Source organism: Falco biarmicus, chromosome 6, assembly GCF_023638135.1.
Source record: "Falco biarmicus isolate bFalBia1 chromosome 6, bFalBia1.pri, whole genome shotgun sequence".
In the NCBI taxonomy this organism is placed as follows: Eukaryota; Metazoa; Chordata; class Aves; order Falconiformes; family Falconidae; genus Falco; species Falco biarmicus.
This window is the reverse complement of record NC_079293.1, coordinates 42,976,055-43,001,072: the sequence shown is the minus strand read 5'-3', so window position 1 is coordinate 43,001,072 and position 25,018 is coordinate 42,976,055. Positions and strand designations below refer to the sequence as shown.

The window sequence follows — 25,018 nt, the reverse complement described above, 5'->3', positions numbered from 1 at the left end:
CTTTCATTGAAAGGTGTTATGTGCTGCGTTAACAGTTATTTCCTCTGGTCAGTTAGTTTAATAACTAGTTTAATAATTCGTTCAGGCAGTCAGGACTAGGCTACAGTCCCCCTCCTGTTGCCTAAGGCCTTTTTTCCCAAGTTTTACTAGTCAAACAGTATTCAAAACTTCTGAATCTACATTCACTTAGGTTTACATAAGGTTTGTACCAGCAGCTAATGGCATTCTTCGTCTCTTTTCCCTAATGGGGGCACAGCTGAAAATTCCATACGGAGCTATAGGCTTTTTTTACAGTGAATCACTTCCACTTAAAACATGAGAACATTTGTTTGTTTACCTTCACAAATAGTGTCTATTGAGGAACTTTAAAGAATACAATTATGGGGCTCGTGTATCTTGACAAGAAATCTCATCACAGTGAAGATTTTTTCCCTAGTCAATACCACAAGAATTATTTTCTTTTTCTTCAAAAGACTGCCTCAAATGCAATACTATTCTCAGAGACTTATTTTGTTACACTTACAGCAGCAAGCTGGAAATGTGCTGTTGATTTGCTCCATAACATCTGTTAGATCTGTGTTGGTATCATGAGGTGGAACTAACAAGTCATCTGCAGATATGACAACAAAAAAGAGCAATGAATTTAGTAATGAGAGCAGACAAAAAAAAAAAAAAAAAAAAAGACGACAACACTCTGAAAGGCATTCTCACCCAACATTCTAGTTAAATGCTCCTTTATATTTCATGGAAAACCACTATCTGAAACCTTTTTAACTTAATGTGCAGGAACTGTCATTGGTAATTGCCAGCCTTGGGAAAGGAGCTGAAAGTTATATTATTGATTTGCAGAAGAACTCATTTCTCTTTTATTAAAGCTTAACCATTGCACCCAAGATTTAACTGCAATAAATTGCCAAGAAGGAACAGTATATAAGAATTTACAGTTAAAATAAATAAAAGGCTTACAAGATGAGGGAGTTATACTCAGTAGCTACTCAATTAAAATTCTGTTCCATTTTCAGATGATTAAGTCATGTAACTTTCAGACCAAATACACTATTCTTTTTACACTATTCTTTTTTTTTTTTTTTTTTGGGGGGGGGGCGGGGGGGGGGGAGAAGATTTATCTTTTAGATGGGCTTTATTCAATATGCACCAGCAATTTCACTAGTGTTAAAATCTTTCTTGCCATTTTTTATTTAAATGCTGCTTAAAATTAGCCAAGGGAATGGTTAGGGAATACAGCTGGCTCTGTTCTTGGCATTGTTATTAGACAGCATCTCTCATAAATCTACCATTGCATTAAATGAGACTGGAAGAAGTTCCACATTTTTCCAGATAAATTAAAGTAAGAACACATGCCAGTGCTGAATGAAAACTTTTCAGTATGCAAGAAATGCTGGCAAAGAGCCTGGAATACAAGTCTTATGAGGATCAGCTGAGGGAACTGGGGTGTTTATCCTGGAGAAAAGGAGGCTCAGGTGGACCTTGTCGCTCTCTACAGCTACCTGAGAGGAGGCTGCAGTGAGGTGGGTGTTGATGTCTTCTCCCAAGTAACAAGAGACAGGACAAGAGGACATGGCCTCAACTTGTGCCAGGGGAGGTTTAAATTGGATATTGGGAAAAATTTATTCAATGAAATGCTGGTCAAGCATTGGACAGTCGAGTCAACATCCCTGGACGTATTTAAAAGATGTGTAGATGTGGTGCTTAGGGACGTGGTTTAGTGGTGGACTCAATGATCTTAAGGTCTTTTTCAACCTAAAGGACTCCATGAATGTTCTTCCTATTTTCCACAGAAATAAAATCACTTGCAATCTATAACACAAAGGCTTGAAAACAAAAACAGGGAGGAAATTTCACATAAGATAATTTAAGAAAAATCTTTCATTTCCCCCCCTAATTTAGAGCATTCAATGGTCTGTAGTTATTTCTGCTAACTCCCAGTGGAATTAATGAGTTCTGATATTGGAGAATTTAGAATAGTCTTTCAAGCGAGAAATGTCCTTATGTGCAAAGGCTGTACACTTAAATACATCAAGAATTCCTAAAGATGGGAAGTCTTTGAGGGGTGGGATCATCAAAATATCACGCTAAGCAAAGGATACAGCAGATTTTTTTAAAGCAGATATTGGAAAAAAAAGATATTGGAAGCCTCTATTACACGTTTTGTACATTTGTTCCTGTATCTGACAGATTACCTGGGTGCACACATGTAGGAGAAAGAGCTGTTGAACATTTCAGTTCAATGAAATCTGGTTCCCTCTTCAGTGACGATGGATTTGCCCAGTAAATTCACTTGCTCAAAACAGATAGGACCAAGAAGTCTATTGACAGAAATCCACTATTCAGTTATGTGGATTCTTGTGATACCACAGCTGTTTGCAAGTGTGGGGAAGCAACAGCTCCAGCTGCAGTAAAGTCTTGTTCCCAGCAGCATCACAAAGATCAGTTCCTTTTTATTGATAAATCTTTTCAGAAAGATGCCAACAAACCTATTCAGTAGTCACCCACAGACCCACACAGCATGTTATCTGATCAAAACACTTACCTGTCTGATGAAACTGTGAGCTTGTCTCTTGCTCCAGCGGGTAGCCAAGGACAGAGTGCTGGGGTGAAGCACAGGGGGAGGCGCCGTTAACCCGGGAGTCTGACTCGGGCTACATTAATGAGAATAATACCCAAATTTAGATAAATTGTATCTACAGAATCTAAGCGCAGGCTTGCATGCAATCATCCTGCTCCTTTCCTTTTCTATGTGCTCTTGTTTGTTCTCCAAACTAACTAAAGTTGTCTCAGGGCTATATAACTCTTGGGGGAAAAAAACCCAAACCAACAATTTGTAAAAGAAAATTCAGACTTAAGTGTTATTCTAATGAGACACCAGTTGATGGTTGTCATGGTTTTGGCTGGGATGGAGTTAACTTTCTTCTCAGTAGCTAGTACAGCGCTGTGTCTTGGCTCTGATATGAGAACACTGTTGATAACACACTGATGTTTTTAGTTGTTTATACTAAATCAAGGACATTTTGGTTTCCTGGGCCCTGCCCGCGAGAGGGCTGGAGGGGCACAAGAGACTGGGAAGGGACACAGCCAGGACAGCTGGCCTGAACTAGCCAAAGAGGTATTCCATACCGTGGGACATCATGCCTGGTATATAAACTCGGGGGGTGAGCTGGGGCAGGGGGGGATCGTTGCTCAGGGACTGGCTGGGCATCGGCCAGCAGGTGTGAGCAGTTGTACTGTGCATCACTTGGTTTCCTTTCTCCCTTTTCCTCTGGATTTTATCCTTTTCCCCATCTTTCCATTATAACTGTTATTGTTATTACTATTGTTACTATTATTGTTGTTGTTGCTGTTATTGTTCTTACCTTTTTATCTGTTTAAATTATTAAATTGTTCTTATCTTAACCCTTGAGTTTTACATTCCTTTCCCATTCTCCTCCCCACCCTTTTGGGTGGAGGGGAGTGAGCCAGAGGCTGCGTGGTGCTCGGTTGCCGGCTGGGGTTAAACCACAACAATGATCTTGATAAAAACAACCTTCTGTTGCGAGCACACACCATACAAACACAGTGTTATGTACAACCCTAACAGTCTGCTGAGGCTTTCAGTTCAGCTATGCAGAAAGACTACACAATGGTATTATTGGGGTTGTACATATATGTATGGATGTATACGTACATATACACAGAAGACATTCAGCTAAGGTCCCCTAAGAAGCTTTCCCGGGGTGACTGATCATCCTTAGAACAACTGTTCAATCATGAACAGTTTTGCAAAACTCCTTCACAATCCAGCTGAGTGAAGACTCAAGATTGAAAAGAACTTTGTTAAACCTTAAAAAATGGTATCTAGCCATCGCTCCCGCTGGCGCTGCTTCTCAATGGTGTGGAGGGCACCAAATTGTCAGGAAACTATGTACTATGTAATCTCCAGAAAATTAAGCGAAGGAAACCATACACTTTGAAAACTGTGTTGTAGGCAAGCCTTTCTGGACTCTTAAATTCACCTTAAGAATTAAACACGAAGTTCCATATTACATTCAGTTGTATACATGTACGTACTTGAGATTAGGTATAAGTATACACATATGGACACAGAATAAGAAAAGACCATAAGACTTCTTCACTATAACAACTCAGAAATATTGGAAGGGATCTTGCTCAGGCATTTTTGGTTTTTCCTCTTTTCCTTCTTTCTTGTAAGAAATCCTTTGAGGAAGAGAGTGGTAATACAGTATTTGAGCTCCAGAAATGATTGTTCTGAAAAAACAGAAGCACTTGAACAGTATTTACATCTGAGGCTGTTACAGAGTCTTAGCTGAAATGGTTGCCCCTATCATTTATTTTTTTGATTGCAAATCATCAAATTACTTCCAAACAGCTTAAAGAGTAGCTTATTTAAATAAATCTGTCAAAAGTAGATACGGAATTATTAAGAAACTATCATTATTTATAAGATCTTTTCGAAACTGGGACTGAACAAGTACCTAGAACAGCTACAAGACTCGATGCAAAGAGGTAACATATAGAATAGGAGTTCATTTGTGCACAAGTTTGCTCCTTTGTAGCTCACAGCCTGAAGTGCAACCTTCAATTTTTGTGACAACTTCCAGATTACAAAAAAATCTTCAACAAAACCGAAGATTTTTGAACAATGAAAGATACTTTTTCTTCCATACACAGTGATGAGAAATAGAAGGAAATGTTCCCTTGAGCACTCAGTAAATCTTTTTTCTCCTCCAAATCCCATCTCTCTCTCAGCATGACGATACCAACTTCCAGCTTTGACTAAAAGAATAAATCAAGAAATATTGCTCTGCATATAGAAGACAAACTGAAATGTTTTCAAGCTGGCCAAGGATTTTACCATCAAGACACTCCTATGAACAATGAATGCCTATCAAGTAGTTAAGTAATTTGCTATTCAGTATCAGGCTTCAACCCTACTACAGAGTCTAGGTAAAATGAGTGTGGTGATTTTAAATAGGCCAAGCCTGGGGTAACTAACTCCAGGTAATTCTATAAATCCAGGAACCTATGTTCAAGAAGTTAGAGCTATAGTGGTAAAGAGATGAGCAAAGTCTCTAAGGGTGAGGAGTTACTGAACAAGGTTAACTCCAGCAGCAGAGTAGCTGCTTGCCCACCCACAGACAGGTGGACTGAGCAAATTTGAATAATCCAAAACAGAAACTTGCACCTGGACTGGATCTCTGTGCCTCTTCAAGCAGTAACTGTGGACAGATGGTGCAGAGATGACTGAGGGTGTCTGAAGAAGGAAGACCGCTGCTGAACTTGATACAAAACTGCAGTACAGCAACACATAAGATAGATCAAGGATAGTGAAGCACTGCAAAGTCAAGATTAATTAGGATAGAAAGGCGATATCTACAACCTTAAATGATGGATTAGTAGTGAACGTTATTTAGTACCACTTAGGAGTGCTATTGCAAATGACAAAAAAGCCCCACAGAGCACGAGGACTCTTTAACAGTGGATAAACTGTTAAACAGAGCAAACAAAACATAATTGGAATACTTTACATTGATGTACCTTATATTGCTGCAGCAGTCAGAATGAAATATTTCACTTGGATTTAAAAAAAAAACAAAAACAAACAACAAAACCCACATCCTCTTCTAATCAGAGGATAATGTCTGATAACTTCATTTTTATTTAAATACACTGGCAAAAGTTACACTACATAGTTCCAAGTGACTGCAGTAACAAGAAAAGCCAAAAAGCTCCCAAACCCTCTTCTTTCAAAATCAGGACAATACAGTTAAGCAGATGAAGAGTGGGGTTTGGAGGAGAACGGGAAGGGTCTGGTAGAGGTATAAATGCCTTAATATAATAATCAGACACTGAAAAATGCTAAATGCAAAATAGTTGAGGATATAGCTGCACATATTTACATGATTTAACAATTTTACTGGGAAAGAACCTGAGAAAAAAAATGTAAAAAATCATGTTCTACTTGACCTCAGCTGCATAACACCTGCAAAATCTGATCACTTCCATCATCAACCCCCTTCAGGCATCATGAAGTTCACGTATCCTTATTCAAACCAACTCAGCAGACAACCCATCAGCCAGAAACCATAATAAAATAGCCCTAGATGTTACTACATGCTTGTTTCTTCTTCTTGAATAGATACAAGCAGGGATACTGAGCACACCTCTATGGGGATGAAGGGGAGTTTCTGGGAGTTTTCTTTTTATGCAAAACCAAATGAAGATACAAAGAGACTGATAAGTTCTTCTCTGGGAAACTCTGACATTGAGGTTTTTTTCTGTATTATAGCAGATGTTTATTTTCAAAGCGATATTTATTTTAACCAGTTTTGATCTACAGTGCCTCATTTCACTGTGCTTCCTGCTGGTGTTTTTCCCAAAGAAGAGCCTGAAGTGTTCCGTGGCTTAATGGACAGATAAAACATACCCATTCCTCCCTTGACTTCTGTTGCTTTTGGTAAAAGCAAAACAAAACAAAAGCCCCCACCCCCCCGCCTCTCAATCAGAGGAAACCTCAAAAAAGGCCAATTCCCATACCACATCCATTACAAATGTTTCTTCTTGTTCCAGTCTTATTCTCCCTTTCCTTTTGTAGCTGCCGCCTCTGCTCTTTTGATAAAGCTCCCCTGTTTTCAGTTGGAGAGAAAGCTGCAGTTCCTATTTACTCTCGGAGTCTGATTATAAAGCCATTGACAGATGATTTCAGCTCCCATTAACTTCAGTATCAAATCCAATATGAAACCTCTGTTCAGCAGCTCAGACAAGCAGAGAAAAATCCAAACAGACTTTAAATGTCCTTCATAATAGTTGTTACTTCTACCTTGCACGTGCAGTATCTAAAAGGGGCCGAAGAAAGAAAAATGAAAATGGATTCTTTATCTTTTCTCTGTATGATTAACATGTTGGTACCAAAGTTGTCACATGCCAGTTCTGTTTCACCTTCCTCTTTGGCACTATAATCAATCAGGCAGACAAAAATGACAACATCGTTTGACAGCTACCAATCCTCTGGGCTTGCTAAAATAAAAATAGTATGGTAACCTCAGAATTGCGACCTGAAGTAGGCAAATGTGCAGTGAGGATGCATGCATATTTCTGCTAAAGGTGCTCTCTAAAGAATGTCCTAGAATGCTCTCATCTAGATTAAACAGTTACTACAGCAAAGTTTCTAAGTTTCATTAATTTTCTACCCAAACATCTGTGTGTAGACAGACTCACTCCATATCTTTTACAGAAAAAAAAAAAAATTAGTTTCAGTGGCAAGTTATTAACCCAAACAACAGTCAGGAGGCTGAGTGGAAATGAGAAACAGAGAGACTTGCTGTTGACAGAGGAGAGAAAGAGAGATGGCAAAGAAATTGCTCCAAGACAGTTGTGTCCTTTAATACTAGTAATTGTTACTACAGGAATTACAGAGGAGTTACCTATTTTGACATTGGGACTTATGAGAATCTTCCACGCGAGTCATCCATCTCATTAATGAGAAAAGATATTCCTTATATCCAGTGAAAAATAATTGGGACAGCCAATAAAAGCAAAAGAAACAAATGTATATACTTAGATCCCCAGCTGGTTTCTGATGAAGTCCTTCCCCAAGCAGTGAAAGAGATAAAGACTTTCATAGACAGTAATGGCCTAGGTGACAGACAAACAAACATGCTGAAGAATGGTCAATTTTTCAGAATGTTAAGGGGGCAGTAATAGAATTCAGTGCTGCTTTATAATTGAATTGATGTCAAAATAAAGAATTTTCACTGAAGAACTAAGAACTTACACTAAAAATTTGAATTCTTTATGATTTCTGAGCCCACTTCATATATATATATTCATATAAATATAGATATATTGTATAGATAAATTATAGAAGCAATAATGCAGACCTTCTCATATACTTGACTTTGTACCAGCCACTTCATTAAAAGACAGAGGAGAAACAGGAACAGCTTAGGAGAAGACACTTGGAACAATCAGAAGCATGTCACGATTCCCACAGAGGCAGGAGATTTTGGACACGAAGCAAAAGAGCAACAGTATGTAGTAAATGATCAGAAATATTGAAGAAGTTTGACTCTTGTTCTGCCTCACCCTATCAGAAACCACAAGCTGCAGAATACTCCAGAAAAATCCAAGGGCAGAATTGATAAGAAGAAGCTATTGCCCCTCTGCCTGTCCACTTTATCACAACACACACACCTACCCTAAAGCTCTTACTAAGAATGTTACAAGGATACTGAAAAGATTACAAAATTACAAGATTATCCACAAGCTACATTAAAAAAAAAAAAAAGTTTTAAAGGATGAACATGTTCCTGCTTTAAGCACTAAGCTGAAAGTGTCTGTGGGTTTGGCAGAACTTCTGCTTCTATTCTACAGCTGTTTCTTCGCAGATCTTCAACCCTTCTCTGAAACACCCACTGCTGGCCACAGTTCTCAAGATACTTACTTCATGAATTATTAACCGTTGCACCATTTATCTTCTCCATTAAAAATTTAAGCTATTCAAATGCTGATTAAAGATGCTAGAATAACAGTAACAACAAAAAGACTGCTAGCAGGGTAGGGAAGCCATTGGGGAACAGATCCTTCTTAATACTATTCAGCCAAAACTGTCTAGAAAAATGACAAATTCAGCCAGTGAAACAAACAAACAAAAAGTATCTTTATCACTGTAATGAGAGTATCACCTACAGCAGGAACTTACACCATTCTGATACTTGGTTTATGCGGTCTGTTTCTTGGCTTAGTTAAATCCTCTACTATGTACAGCCAGTCACCTGACCCACGGGAGGCAGAAATACTCTGCCTTACTGTACTCTGACCCAAGTGTAATGATTAGTTAGGAGAAAAGATTTATACTTTTTTTTTTTCCATCGTTCAAGCTTCTACACATGATATAGTACAGCTAACATCTCTAACAAAACCTGTAGATTGTTGCTGCAGTTTTCCTAATTACATGTGCATATGATGACTTCAAAACCAATCAACATTTCTTCCCTCAACAAAGTAACCCTATATTCTCTCGATTTTTAATGTAGTTGATTGCTCCTTTTGAATTTTAAATGTACATTTGGCCATCTGTCTTTGGCATGCTAAGAAAGGTTTCAGTGACTAACCATGAAAAAAAACCCCAACCAAACAACCCAAACAAAACACAAAAACAAACCACAGAACAAATTATTTCAGGAAAGATTGGAAAAGTGAAGTCAAATACAGGCATGACTGGCACCATTACTTAGAATAGGGTATATATTTTCTACCCCCTGCTTTTTAATTCATGAAAAGCTATTGCACTTGTTTGTGTTATTCTCAATGTTTCATAAGTCATCATGGTCACTCCAGCACTTGTAGTCATTTTGTGCTCATTTGGCTTTCACCATGGCTTATAGTAGAGGGTAGGAAAAATTATCTTTTCATGCCAGAAATGACCAAGTGCAAGAGACCAACCTAGTGTAGTGCAAATATCTGCAGTAAAATTCCAATACCTTTGTTCCACCAAGAAATCCACCCTGCAGAAACAACACAAGGGAATGCCATCAGTGTACATCTACCTGCTCAAGTAGCTGCCGTAGCCGGTGAAGCTGAGACTCCAATTGTTTATTGTGATCTTCCAATATTTGCATCCTTGCTTCCAGGCGACCTTTATGTTGCCTCAAGAGTTTAGCTTCAGCAATGAGCTCTGCATCTTCAGAAGCATGCTGAGGTGACACAACGGAGTCAGGAGGTGATGCAAGAGGGTTTATTCCTCTCCGAAGATGTTGCTCCTTTAGTTGCTCATATTCTATCTGTAGACTCCTGGTATATTGAAAAAAGGACGAGAATGATGACTATCAAGCAAATTAAAATAAAAAACTTCCTTAGATGAAATAAAGTTACCATCATCTCCCACTAAGAACACAAGTAGCTCATAAGAAGACAATGTCTTGATTTGTGGTTTATGGGAAAAAACCATAAAACAATAAAGTAGAAGTGAAACAAAGGTATTTTATCACAGACCCACCCTCTTCTACCTAATAAAGTCAGGCTATGCATGACATGTGCCTTGACTGAATTTTTTTTCTTTTGCTAAAATCATGACTCCTAGGTCGATCTCATTTCCAACATACATACATACATACATAGTACATGCATGGCTCAAACAACAATGAGGTGACAAGTCAGAAACCGGTAGGATGATTATGAGACCTTTGCTCTTCCTCAAGGTCAGCAATGATGCGCTCCAACTCTCCTCGCTCTTCCTTTTCCACTGACTTCAGTATCTGAGCAGGACTCTGTGGCTGACTCACAGGCGACTCTCCTCCCAGCGTCTGACAATATTGCTGGATAAGGGCATGTTCATCCTCTCTAGAGAAATAAAACCACACAAATAAAGATAGAGCAGTAAAATATTCATTATGCGAGCAAACATATTTGTCAAACTAAAGGCGTTCGTTTGCTTATGAAAAAGGACTAAGAGAGCAGGAAATAAGCCTAAAAAATATACTGCACAAAGCCATAAACATACAATGCACAGGAAAAAAAAAAAAAAAAAGATCTGTAGTAGCATAAAAGACCAGTTTACTTTAATGTATGCATAAACAAGAAATACTGCTGGTGGTTTGAAAAGAAATGGTGAAAGCAAGAATCAGACATAATATCCAAACAGACATAAATCTGAAGATGACTGATTTGAAATGCCTTAAAAATAAATAAAATCAAACAAGCTTTCTGGTAGTTCCTTTTACATTCCTGGTGAGATTTTTAATATTAGTTAGGAGGTAATTTTGGTGTGCTCAATTTACCTAATAAAACCAGAAAGAAAAAATCACCACAGAATTCTCCAAGAAGTCATAAAGTAATGGATCATCAAGTATCTAGCTAACACTGTGCCCTGCACAAAGGGACTGACAATGCTTCAAAAATAATGCTATAGATTTTGAATTAGCCTTGTATTTCCACCTTTTCCCCCCCATTTTGACATACACATGCAGTACACTGAAACTCTTCAAGGGTAGCAGATCTCCTCCTCCTTACAGATTCAGGGATAGAAATAAACTGTAACACTGTCCGCCTCCTGGCTCCCATTGAAATTAGCTTCTGGTAAGGAGACACAGAAGTCCTGGCACTTTCAATTGCGCTATAAAGTTCAAATGAGTTTGCTTTTGTGGAAGTGTGCCTTTCTTTCCTCGTTGCTGGCTTTTCTCCATAAGTCAGATGGATAGAAAGTGAAGGAAACTATGTCCTAAAAACAGTTTGCTTGCTTGCTTACTCAAGAAGGATAAATCAACCGTAGAAAAACATATACTATTCATGTCTTTTAAGAGAAATTGCTGCAGCAGTACAAATGCTGAAGAAAACCCCCTTTAAATTCTCTTCATTGCTTGACTACAAAACAGAGACTGCATACGTTATGGTACAGTGAAGTGTTGTCCCTACAAACTGAACATCCCTGAATAGACTAAACTACCCTAAACATCATCTACAGTTAAAGCATGGTCAACAACAGAGAGAAAGACACGAGTAGTATATATACAGATATACAGATAATGTTTAGAAAAGATACTTTCTCACATTACAAATGTTTCTTGTGCTGACCTTTTTCCTCCTATTTTTGGAAAGAAGTAGCTACAAATTCTCCTATTAACCAACTGTGATATGACATAATGAAAAGTATCCTCAAGCACTGCCTTTGAAAGCACATACAAAAAATAAGAAGTTCGTTATACATAAACTATTTTTTTTCCAAGTAAAAGTGTAATGGAGATTCTGCACGAGGCTTTTAAAAAATTTCCTGTCAGTCAATTTAACCTTTTTCATCACAAAAGATCCAAACGTAGTCTCTCATTTGAATGAATAATAAACCCAGGTATTTAGAAATGTATACTCTGGAAGAAACAGAAGTTATTTCTGCGGTGACAAATAATCTATAGACAAACACATGTACAAGTAAAACACATCAGGTGTTTTACAGGCCATGCACGTGGATTGGGGTTTTTCTCAGAAACACATTCAAGCTCTTGGGGTAAAGGGAGCAAATGCATGTGACGGGAACAAATAAGAGTTGCAAACACACTGTTTGTGTAATGAAAGACCCTATTTTATACCGCTGACTCAAGATTTTTTGGTAGCTCAGTACATCAATACCTATTTAAAGCATCACCAGTATTAGGAGCAAGACAAAATAACCACAGATTTCATAAATACTGATTCCTGATTACTGATTCTCTCTCTTAGAAAACTACTTCTATGTAGTACTGCTTAAGTCAAACTTTTTACTGAAGACTAATCCTATGGTTGAACAACACTAATCTATTTCCTCTTAAGGATAACTATTCTCTATCTACCCAAAGTCAGCATGTGGTCTTCCATTTTCTGACTTGTCATTGAGATTTGAAAATCTGGACTATTACAACCAAATGTGCATCAAGTAACACTATACCTAAAAAACCCAAAAAACCACACAAAAAACAAAACCAAAAAGAAAATAGCCTGTAGCAGTTCTATCCACTTTAAAAGTTCACAGCATTCTATTCCATGAAAGTTGATTTATGAAATAAAGGTTAAAAACAGGTATGAATAGACCCTTCCACAGAGCTCTGGTTGCATATCACTTTCCTTCATCTTATCTTTTGTGATTAACTACTGATTTGCAGAAAGTTTATATGTAAAATTGTAAAAGGAACCTAATTAGCAAGTTCTTCCACTTTTAACATAAAAAAAAGAAAGCCTCTAACTGCTTTCTCTTCTCCACTACTTAAGTGATTGCAGAGAAACTCAGCATCTCTTGCCTTGTCAGTTTGCGTTAGTAAAACTGACACAAAGGCTAGTGCATTTCATGGCGTTTGGACCAGGTCCTAAACACGATAATGAAAACCCCATGGTACTTCATCCTATAACTGTCTTGATAAAAATCCCCACCCCTTATAACTAAATGTTTGCCACAGTGATGTAGGCACAGAACGGGCTTCCACAGCCCTGCAGAATGTGCAGAATCCCCTCGCTGTGGCCGACACGGCAGCACTAAGCCGGCAGCGCTGGCAGCTCAGTGTCCCATCTTCAGCAAGTACGGAAATGGAGTGTTAAAGGCGACTAGGAAGAGAAGACAGCTTTATCATTCAGGATCAAAAAACCTGTTTACATATTAAGTGATACAGTGTAACGACACACAGACACACAGCCTTCTTTTGTGCAAGGGCGTTGGTGTTGTCAAGGCAGATTCACATGATAAAGTAGTTTAGTCTGATTATTTTAATTAGGCACCAAAAATCTGCTGTCTACACTTTAAGATGATGAATTGGTTTACAAACTACCTGGGTAGTCTGAAATGTTTTTGTTTGTTTGGCTTTTGTTTGGGTTTTTTTTGTTTGTTTGTTTGTTTGGGTGTTGGGGTTTTTTGTTTGTTTGTTTGGTTGGTTTTTTAACAGAGCTCTGTAAATCTGGATTTATTATACTTATTTGAACTAGTGAAATCTGAGATTCTCTCCAGATTTTGCATTAGGTATAACCTCATTTTTAAATTAAACTCATAAACCCTTTAAAGAAAGAGTTTACACAGTAAATGCTTAGATATTTTTGACTGTACCGTGGCCCAGTATGCAAGATCAACACAGCTAAATGCAGAAAATTTTATATTTTCCTCTCCCAGTTATTCAGTCCAGAGAAAAATTAATTTCCTTCCTCTCCCACTGGTTCAGAGTCTCAGAAACTGTACACGACAGACTGTGAAAATTGACTAGTCTTTTTTAGGCATTACATGTTGCAAATGACAGCAGGCTTTTTCACACGCTGGAAGAAGTGCCTGATAGAAGTCTTCTGAAGTGTGTGTTTACTATGTGTTCCACCTCTGGTCTGTTCTGCAAAAAATACTAGTTCAAAACAACAGAACCTTGAACCTGCACTGACAAACCTCAAAACTGTAATTAAGACGATTCATTAGTAGCACAGGGCTACAAAATGACCTAGAACATAAGGGAGTGGCATACGCTCTGTGCAATGCAAACTCTTTCATTTTGAGAATCCAGGACTCTCTTCTGCAGAACTGGCTGGAGATGGCAATCAGCAACAACCAAAAAAAAAGCACACCACCAGAATAAATTCCTCATTGTGTCATGGTGGCTATTCTTCTGAAGACCCTGCATGCTTTGAGAAAAAGCTAGAACTACACCAAGTCCTTCAACAGCAGAGGCTGCAGTTCCTTTTCAGCATTTCACCACACTAGAAAGCAGTAAAAATGACATTGCAGGAGGTCAGATTTGAAAGTAGTACATATCAAAGGAAAAGAACACCCCAACAAGGAAACACAGGGAAAACAGCCTTTGAAATATCCTATTGTTTTGTGTATATATTTTTTCAAGCCACCTATTCCAAAACATACATGCATAGAAGAAGCAATAAGGTTCAAGAAGGTAATCCAAAATTATTTGTCTTTAACTTACTTTTCTTCTCCTAATTTTATCATCACATGGAACTAATTTCTCATTGTGACAAGATGCTTTTTAACCACTTACGTCATGTCAGAGTATTCAGGTACTACATTACTGGAGCTCGTTTGGCTTACGACAGACTGATCGGCAGTGCCAGCTAAAAGTACCACTGGCCTTTCTCCTATTCCTGCACCTGAGCGGGTAGCTCCCTAATAACATTTCAGATACGTTCCAACTCTGCCTTCAGTTGAGCGTGAGGTGGCGTCAACAGTGCTGCAGACATGAAGATAACTGGTAGTAATGACACTAATCAGAAAACAGCTATTAAACATTTACACAGAAAGTATTTATACTACATCTAGCAGAATTAACTTCAGTATGGGCTAGATGGGACAGTTCGTACATTACAGGGATAAGAGAGTTAAATTCTTGTCCCATTTTCCTAACAAATCTTTTTGTCTTTTCATTCTACTACACCATGATTTGTCAAATTGTGAGGCATAGGTTTTTGTTAGGGACGCTATTTATCATTCTTTGTTGCAAAGACTTTGTGTTTTCCTTATGCTCATCTTCATTTGTGAAGAGGCCAGTCTGCTTTAAAGATACAGATGTTTTTGTATGAATTAAAGCCCAAGAAAATGCATCACAACAGTCTAGCCTAAATGTTTAGAACTCCTTAATGTATGGAGGAGCTGATATGAAGTAAAAACATTTTTATTCAAAGTATTTACACCAGAAAACTCATGCATGAGAGTATTTGTTAAGAAGCTGGACATACTACAGTAGAGACACTTACTTTTTTCAGTTGAGAATAATGCGTTTTTAAATGGAATTTACGTAACTTTAGGGGAGGGGAGGGTTAGAAAGGTTTAGTTAGGGAGATAGAAGTCATAATGACATTCAAGACAACAGGCTAGTTAAAACAGAGAAATTTCTTTGAAGAATGGTTTCTTAATCAAATGGTATATTGCAAAACATTCCTGAAAAAAAGCCCGTATGATGTTTAACTGACAGCAGAAGTTGTCTCACTGTCATTCAAATGTAGAAGACTTCTTACACACACTGTTCAGAGCACGAAGATTTTTAAAAGTATTGTTGATGAACTTGTGAACCTAACAAGATCAAACCAGTAACCTTGCAAAATTAAGTGCAACTATGCCTCTGTTCTAGGTACACAGTAAAGTGAAGGACTCTTGAGGACCAATGAAAATAAGATCACAGACTGTAACTCCCAATTATGAGAAGAAGAGAATTTTATTTCCAAACCAGTCATCATCTCCTGAATTCTTTTGAATACCATAAGAGAACGAGATGTTTCTTAGATACGTTTACAGCAGGGACAATGAACTGAAAAAATGTGTATCCACATTTCAAATTGTTTCTTCAAATTCAGTCTATATAGAATGATAACAACCTGCTCATTTCTATGACAAACTACAATAGTATGAATAGAGCTGAACTATAATCCTAAATTCCCAGTGCTCCAGCTGTAGGCAACTTATGATCCAAACTTCATAGCCATGTAGATGCCTGGAAAAATTTCTTCACTGAAAGGGTTGTCAAGCACTGGAATAGGCTGCCCAGGGAACTGGTAAGGTCACCACCCCTGGAGGCATTTAAAAGATGCGCAGATGTGTCACTTAGAGACACGGTCTAGTGGTTGGACTTAATGATCTTAAAGGTCTTTTCCAACCTAAATGATTCTATGATAATAGCTTAACTCCAAACTTTAAACCACAGTTCATCAGAATTTTGTGAGTACTTCAGTATGTAACTTAATGAAAGCAAATTATCTGCAAATAAAACAGAAGGTGTCACTGGGTACTTTCTTTTCCTCATTGGTCTCTTAATCTCTGCAAATTTTGTTTGTGTAACAGTCCCCTTTTGACAACAGGACTGAGACCCAAATACAGAGGTCCCTCTCACATGTTGGCACACAAACTCACCATCCTCACTCCTTTTCTTAAAATAAAGGTTATTTTGATAAGGTAGCTGGGAAATTGCATTAAAATGAATAGCTAATTTACCAGTAAAAATGAAGCATATACACCCCCTTTTACCATCGGGATGGATGGTTGTTTGGCCTTTGTATATGAGTAGGCTCATTAATTGCAAAATAAATAATCAAGTGTATGAACATTTAGCTGCCTTCAAGTTTTCAGCTTTCCTGCCAAATGACAGTATGTCTGCTTTTCTTTTGAAAGGCAAATCAAAAGGGAGTATTTTGGCTGCATTTCTCTCACTAGTGAGCGTACCAATGACAGAAACACATGAAAACAGTTACACATGAAAAACGTTTTATTAGTTATGTAAATAGAGTTAATTAAGCAGGAAAGAAGAAAAAATTGAAGGTGGTCACATATGCTTCTCTGAAGCAAAGTATTTTAAATCTCAAATTTAAGCCTTCCTAGGTAGAATATTTACATGATTAGATTTTTAAAAAGTAAATTAAAATATTATTGAGAACAATAGCATTTTCTAACGAAAATTGAATAATTACTGCTTCCTCTTTAAAAATGCTGATGACATTCATTAATAACTTGAGAGGCAGTCCTGCTACACTGATTTAATTAACAGAACTGATGACACAGTGAGGTTAAAACATTCATGTATTTTTACATTAAAAAAACTTACTTAATTCCTCAGTAATTCATGGGGTTCTATGCTTGCCAGGTTCATCAATGCATTTTAATGAAGATTTTTACAATAAAAGTCACATATAATTAAAAAAAGGACATGGTGTTGATAAAACTTATGTAGGAGTATGTTTATATCCCCAAGGACAAACAGATGGATCAGCAGCCAGAAAACTGAAATATAAACAACTAGCAGCAACACTGTTCTGGCTTTGCAGAACCTTCAAATTACAGGTGATTTTTTTTTTTTTTTTTTAATTAGAAAATTGTCCTGGGAGTTAGCACAAGCTTCTGACCTACTCCATTGTCCACTTCAACACAGAGGGATTTCTTTTCTCTTCTGCTATGCTAAAAGCAGAAAAGAAATACAAACTGGAACCTATAAAGCTGTGACTTTTTTCCAGTCACATGAAATACCCTCACTTTTGAAGCAGAATGGCTGATAAACGTAGAGTTCATCAAGCAAACATCTCCAATTTCTACAACTGATGCTTGGAATAATGAAATTTATGCAGGCATTCTTGGGGTCATACTAATTATATACTTCCACTGAGATTAAGTCCTGTGTTACAATTTATGAAGACTATACCATCCATCTATAACCAAAGTTCCTGGCAGCCTATGAGTTACTTACACGCTTCCTGTGGTGGAGCTACTGTCCGTGAGGAAGGAGCCATTGGTCCTTTCCATCTGCGCTAGCCTGAAAGGCAAGGAAAGACCACAACTTTCAGAGAACATGCTGCACAATTAAAACAGAGGCAGTGTGAAGATCAATTCTATTTAGAAACATCTCAGGTATGGCAATCTCGGTATACACAAATAGGAATAAACTCCTAAATTTTGTCACAAAAACCTATAATCCGGAGGACTTAGAACAAGTATATTTTCTATCTCTAGCACAATTATCATTAGCATCCCCACAACTCTCATAGTAGAATTAGTCAAAGAGATGTTTTTGCGGATGGTTTTCTTTTAGAATTTTATATAGCTGGACTAACAAAAAAGGATGAATACTTTTTAAATATAGCACATGTAACATCTGAAATTATGCTTGGCAAATAACATCACACTGTGGACGGACAAGTTCTGGAAAACACCACAAAAAACTAATTACAGGGTCATTGCTTATGGTTCCTCATTTTGGCAGGAATTAATTTAAAAGGACTGGATTATTATACTGTAGATGTAAGGCCATACAGCTCTTTAAAATTGCAACAGGGATTGTGTGTCTACTCAAGCTTCTAGGAAAGATACACCCTAGGTATGTAAGACACATACATAAAAATCTAGGAAGACTCAATGCTGTGCACACACATTTGACTGCCTCAAATACAGCTCTTTCCTTTACTATAAAGGTATCTTAATTTCACACATATTTTTGCAACTGTGTTATGCATTACTATAGATTTCAAACTTCTTTTTGAAAGCAGCGTCCAAGGCCCTAAAGAACTGGGAACTCTGGTGTCTCCTTTTAGCATGGAGCAAGGTTGCCCATCTGTACATTTGTTAATATTCCTCAGGACTGGAGGATAAGTGCAAGCACATACAGGATGACATCTTGATCTCTTTGTCCCACTAGGGCTGCAGTGGGGTGTTGTGCTCCAACACCTCCCCTGAAGGAAAGGACACGCTCCTAAGTGACTAAAGATATTCAGATCATCTCTGCTTTGGGGCATCTCAAACAGATTAGTTCATGGTGAGTAACGTGTTTACAAGTCACCTTTGTAATGCTGCTTAGCTCAGCATCTTTACGTCTTTGATGAAACCTAAAAAAATAGTCTTCATAGTCCCTCTGTTATACAGGGAAGTAGTACAAACCCCAGTATTTTTCCCAGAGGGGAGCCCGCACTGAATCTCTTAGCTAGCGACAGATATCCCGACACACAAATGCAGATTCTACCATTATCATCATGTTTTCAACCTCCATCATTTAGTGAGGATTTGCTTGGAATAGCATGAGGAACCAGGAGACAGCCTTAACCAGGGAGCAGAGGGAGACAGGGAAGGGACTCGAGAGTCACAAAGAGCCTTCATGGCAGGATACAAACTGGAAGTGGAGAAAGGGGTTTATAAGCAACTCAGTGGTGACACAGCACAAGAGAATGGGGAGACGGTACTTGACTGCAGGTAGGGGACTTTGTTAACAGAAAACTGAGATTGGAATGTTCTTCAAACAGTGACGATAAAGGTTTTAAGCCCTAATATAACACACTGTTTCTGCTTGGCACAGTCTTATCAGGGAAGGCCTGATAATATTTTTTGAAAGAAGCTTAGCTGAAAAGATCAAAACAACAACAACAAATTCACTAGTTTACATGTGAAATACACATAACAACTGATCCAACTAGAAAGCACACAAAAATTACATGAAAGATAACAGAATTTTGTCTTCATTTTTTAGATGTTATTACTAGAGGAAGAAGTGTTTTGAGGAAGTTGTGTGGTCTTAGTTGTTTTGGTTACATATTTGTGTTCCTTGGTTACTTTCTTGTTACATATTTTGGTTACATTTTCATTAAATATTTGTGTTCCTTGGTTACTTTCTTGTTACATATTTTGGTTACTTTTTTGTTACATATTTTGGTTATTTTTTGTTACATATTTTGGTTACTTTTTTGTTACATTTTTTTACATATTTTGTTACATATTTTCCTTACTTTTCTGGTTACTTTTTTTGGGTACTTATTTCAACAAGACACAGAAGCGCTGAAATGTCGTAATAGACATTTCATCCTGAAAAGACTAGAGTGACCCCATAAATGCCAGAACATAACACATCTGTACTTATTCTGTGTTCTGCTAAAAGTCAGTGGTAAAGGATATTGCCCACCTATCACAGAAGAAAACAAAACCCTGGATCTAAAATCCTACAGGGAAAAGTTATATATCCAACAAGTTCAGTTTATGTCAAAGGTTAAAAATCAAGAAACAAAATAATTCTGCAAGTTTCTATTCTGTATGATAGATGATAGATTTAATGCATCTATTTTACATTTAATACAACTGTATTCAGAAGCTAATGATTTAAAAACATTTGACTGACTTCTGAGTACAGAGAATTGTATCTTTTTAATAATTTTCAGTCAGTAACGTATATTAAAATCTGCAGGAATCAGTCACAAAAAATGCAGTGCACTGGACAGACACTGTACATCTCTTACCTAGTAGCGTACTGCTCTATCCTGGAGTGTGTGTCATCATGAAACAGCTGTGGAGACTGGGAAGGACTAGTTTAAAATAAATAAATAAAAATTAGGGGTGTCCAAAGCAATTAATGACACAGACAACATAATTTTAAAACCAAGTTAGACTGATGACAAAGAAATAAATTCACAATAGTGCCAAGGGTGTTACTGCTTTGAGTCAGTCATGCCCTATAGCTCATACACATTAGATTAGTTGCAACTGAGCTAAAAGAAAACCACCAGCCAACAGTGTACTACGCTTTCCAGACAAAGGGGTGGGTTCTGCATACTCACTCATATTGCTCTGGCCACATACTGATGAGAGTGATAGGACTGTAGGGAAGACCAAAAAAAAAAAAAAAAAAAAAAAAAAAAAAAAAAGAGAGAGAGAGAGAAAGAAAGAAACTATGAATCAAAAACTTTAGTGCCACTTCAGCAAAAGAAAGCTGGAGAAACACAAAATATTTTGTCCAGCAACCCACCCCACATTATTAGAATCATCAACTATTGACATAGAAAAGAGACAGCAACAGATACTGCTGTGTATCATGAAGAGACAGGAGACTGACTTATACACTTCATTTTGCTAAATAAAAATCAATTAAAAAAAATACCAAATCCATGTTACTGATTGAACTACAGTTTGTCAACCATGATCAGTTTCATTTAAATTCTGCTCAAGTACCAGAGCTTTCATTTTGAACTAACTAGAAAATAATTTTGTAAAAAATTGGGGTGAAAAAAACATCACTGACAACAAAAAAACCCACCGTAAGTCAAAGTTATCAATGGTTATTTTCCTTCTGCATAAAAGTAATCAGAGGTAAATACATTGTATTACAGGCTGATACTTGACTATTTAGGATTTTTTATTTTATTTCTTTTAAGGAATGTATTACTGAGTTTTGCCACCTGCAGGGGAGAAAACCAATACCAACAGTTTCTTCAGCATGATGCTGGCCATTTATCTTTATATTTCTCACATGACTGGAGCAAGAGAGTATTATCCTGACCTGTGATTACAGTTCTGACATTCCAATTTCTGGCACCGTTGGCAGACTTTCATCACATCAAAGCAGCTTTGTTTTCCTGTGTTAGTGGCAGCTGAAGACTGCTCCAGTGAGTAACGTTTTAACATTTGAATGTGTGTTGCTTCCTTAGGAGCCAGGCCATCAATAATGCCAGTTTTCAGATTACTTGGTAAACTGCTAACGAGCAGGGTTTGTTTGCTTATTATAAATGAAATGCACAGTCCTCCAGTCATGAAAACAGAGCATGGACAAAGGCACTGGGCTGTTGCATGTAAACAGAGCATATATGTTGAAGCTTCACATCTGCTGTTGCTAGCTAAGCAGTGCTGCAGTACTGCAGACTCCAGAATGTCAAGGACAGTCAATCTATGAAACTAGTTCTAGCACCCTGTCAACACATCTTAATTTTGCTCTTTTAAGAGTGTCCTTTGCTGACAGCTACCAAGTAAGTAAATAACGTTGAGTAATTCTGCCAGCACCGTAAGTAATACTGTGGAGACACTGACAATGCTCTTTTATTAGGCCACCTATATTTCTGAAGCCTGTAGGAACCTGATTAGCTGAGAGATTTCTAACTCCAGTGACTTTGATATGACCAAATAAGCACTGCAGTTTCAAAAAGCTGTCTCCCCAAAGCTATAGAAGTGTTCTCTGTGAAACAGCCATTCAGCTCCTTCCAACATTACCTGCTAAAGTCCGTGGGTTTATGATAAAATGCTTCCAAAAATCAAAGTATAATACATGTGACTTTTTCAAAACTAGGAAAGATCTGCAAATAACACAAAACAATTCACAGAAGGTAATAACAGCACAAGGCTTTACAGCTGCTGTTGATTGTTTCTCAGGTTTCACTTTGTTTTTAACAGAATAGGCCAGTCACCCCAGGAACAATTACTCAGTAATCAAGCTTACGTCTCCAGGTTGTCACCCTCCAATACTGTTTGCACAGGTAGGTAGCCAAGTCGGGGATGCTTTGCAAAATACTTCTTTGACCGGAACTTATTCTTCAGCACCTTTGTAAAGTCCCGTACATCTTCCCCAGACGTTGTCTTAAAAAGTTAAAAGAAATCAAATTGAACATTGCTAAATAGCATTGAGATAAAAGTGCTGCTACTGTCCTGAAAAAGGATACAAGAAAGAACCTCAAAATGTTAATGATGTTAAAATTGCCTTTTTAGTGTCCTGAAAAATGGTACAATAATAATGTCCTCTACTGAGAAAAACAGCAAGGCTTCAAATTCCCAGCAACAAACGCATTGGATTTACCACTGAAAGAGATTCAACTCTTGAGGAAAACATTTATAACCAGTCCTGCAAACCACAAAAATTTAATTTTTCAGAAAAATAAAAAAAAAGGCAAATCAGTTTGCCAGATACAAGGGGGGGGGGGGGGGGGGGGGGAGGAGGGATATATTCTTTGCCACTGAAAGCAAGCTTGACAGTGTACTTGTACACATAAAGCTTCTAACTCACCCCACAGACCAAAAAACCTTGTAATTACTGTGCTGAAAAAATACAGCTAATAGCAATGGCTTTGTTTGGGGGGAAAAAAAAAAAAAGAAAGAAAGAAAAAAAAAGTAGCTAACACAGCCCTCTATATTCACAAAGGGCCACAAAATACTCACTGCCTCCCATTCTGGAAAACTCCTAAACTGAAAAACTTTATCACAAGATGGGAGCAGTATGTGCTAAATCATCTGCTGTAATGGCCAAATTCTTCATGAGCATTTTCTAAAGTTAGCAGATCTCTTCCTACAGGATTGTGCCACTACCTATATCATTCCAGTCAAAAAAACCCCACAGATGAAGTAACAGCCATTGTGCTAGCACTGTTTGAAGGCACACTTCAAAGGCACAGTCAGAGGCAGTCCTGGTAAGAACAATTAGTGCCTGAAGTAACAAACTCATGTTTATCTGCCTCCTTACTACTGCAGGACAAGACTAGTATAAAAAATAGCACAAGATTCTCCAAGGCTAAATTTACAAGTTAGAACCAGCAACTCCCACCCCCCCAGCAGCGTTTTTTCTGGTTCCCACCGATGCAGCCTCTTCCCAGCCTGACAAGTGCTTAGCCCCATCCCTCACCCTGACATGGAATTAATTGTGTTCTTTAGGAGAGAATTAAAATTGATGCAACTGCTTTTAAAAATCAGTTTAATGGGAAATAATCACAACAATAAAAGCAGCACTGCTTTGGTAATACTATTCGGTTGATTTCTGCTACAAAATCAGGGATGCAAGCAAAACATGCAGGCACAAAAAACAAGGTGAAAATGGCAATAAAGACATCTGCAGAAAGAAACAATGGTATACAGTATGCCTTCAAAGTATACGTGCTTTACAGACTGTACTGAGTACTTAAACAGAATGGTTCCCATCACATGTAGCAGTTACTATTGAGCATTTCCTCTTGCAAGTGCAGTAAAGAGGTCATTCACCTTCTGCGTTAGCTGAAGGTTTGCAATGGTTTCTACAGATCTCCAGCCCAAATCCTGTAACAACAAACTACAGATTGTATTTCTGTATACTCTGCTTTGGGAGAACCCTGTTAACATAAAAGGATGCCAAAGCAGATGGATATCCATAGGGAAAACTGAGTGAAAGACTTTTCAGTTTTGCAAATTTTTTCCGTTTTGTGCTACAAAGAGGCCTAGAAGCAGGTCAGGCAACCTACTATCTGATTTTATTCTCTATTTTCAAAACATAAAAATACTTATCTATTTATTTATGTATTTAATGTATATATATAAAATACTGTAATATATATAGTAATATATAAAAATGTAATATATATATAATAATGTATGTATAATATACGCAGTTACAAACTCTGTAATGCAGATTAGACAAGCAATAAAAATTGTAGATAATCAAACTGATGTTGGTAAGAGTTTCTCACATATGGTGTTAACAAATGGAGCAAATTCGGGATTAAGGGGTGTTTGAACCCCTGAATTTTATAACTGGTGAACTCAAGAGGAGTCCCAAAATCAAAATCATTCTCAGAAAGCATCTGCTCCAATGACTGCATCACCCAGACAAGGAATGTGAGGCAGCCCAAAGGGCTGCTTGTTCTCATGCAACAGTAACTCCAGCAGATGGAACTCTGTCCCAAGGCCAAGGAATGAAAGTTTTAGTACCTACACATTGCAGAAATAAATGTCTACTGAGCTGCCAGACTTTTCCTCTGGTGTATTCTTTATTTGGTATGACAGCCTGATGCAGTTCCTTGGAAAGGCTAATATGACTGTGTACAGACTGAGGACAATAAATACTAACACCAGTGAAATCTGAGCAGATTTGGAAGAACTATTTTAATTTACACGCAACCAAGATGCAACTCTTAGAAGTATTTTTTTTTTTTTTTTTTTTTTTATATAACCACACTACAGAATCCAATCCAAAATCACACTAAGACAGATGTACCATAACATTTTACTTTTGAAAAAAATAGCCAGGCATTGTTGTGTAGAATCTATCTATTGAATTCAAACCAACAGGTAGCTTGTACACTTCCTTACATCATGACATCTTGACTATTTCCACATAAGTCAATAGTACAAACACCACCATAGTTAGAGAGCTACTTCAAAAGCAAAGAAAAAAAAATCCTTCACTGAAAATTTGAGCCAAACAACCATACTTTCAAACTCAATTTAAAATATTAGTTCTTAGAACAAGACAAAGTTCAGGAAGGAGTAACTAAGATCCATGCCTGGCACAAATAAATAACTAAAAAACCGCCTGCAGCA

The 25,018-nt window shown here is 37.5% G+C and overlaps 1 protein-coding gene across 6 annotated transcripts in view; it reads right to left on the bottom strand.

Annotated features, from left to right (window-relative positions):
- The window catches only part of UTRN (utrophin), a 386,536-nt gene that overhangs the window by 6,071 nt on the left and 355,447 nt on the right, over positions 1–25,018 (bottom strand). For all 6 annotated transcript variants that reach the window (XM_056344155.1, XM_056344154.1, XM_056344157.1 and 3 more), the window contains 8 exons: positions 22,179–22,315; positions 20,530–20,568; positions 20,212–20,277; positions 17,685–17,750; positions 10,198–10,356; positions 9,564–9,807; positions 2,552–2,660; positions 524–610 (listed from right to left, as the gene is read on the bottom strand). In XM_056344155.1, coding sequence (XP_056200130.1) covers positions 524–610; positions 2,552–2,660; positions 9,564–9,807; positions 10,198–10,356; positions 17,685–17,750; positions 20,212–20,277; positions 20,530–20,568; positions 22,179–22,315 — 907 coding nt within the window. The remainder of the gene's footprint in view (positions 1–523; positions 611–2,551; positions 2,661–9,563; positions 9,808–10,197; positions 10,357–17,684; positions 17,751–20,211; positions 20,278–20,529; positions 20,569–22,178; positions 22,316–25,018) is intronic.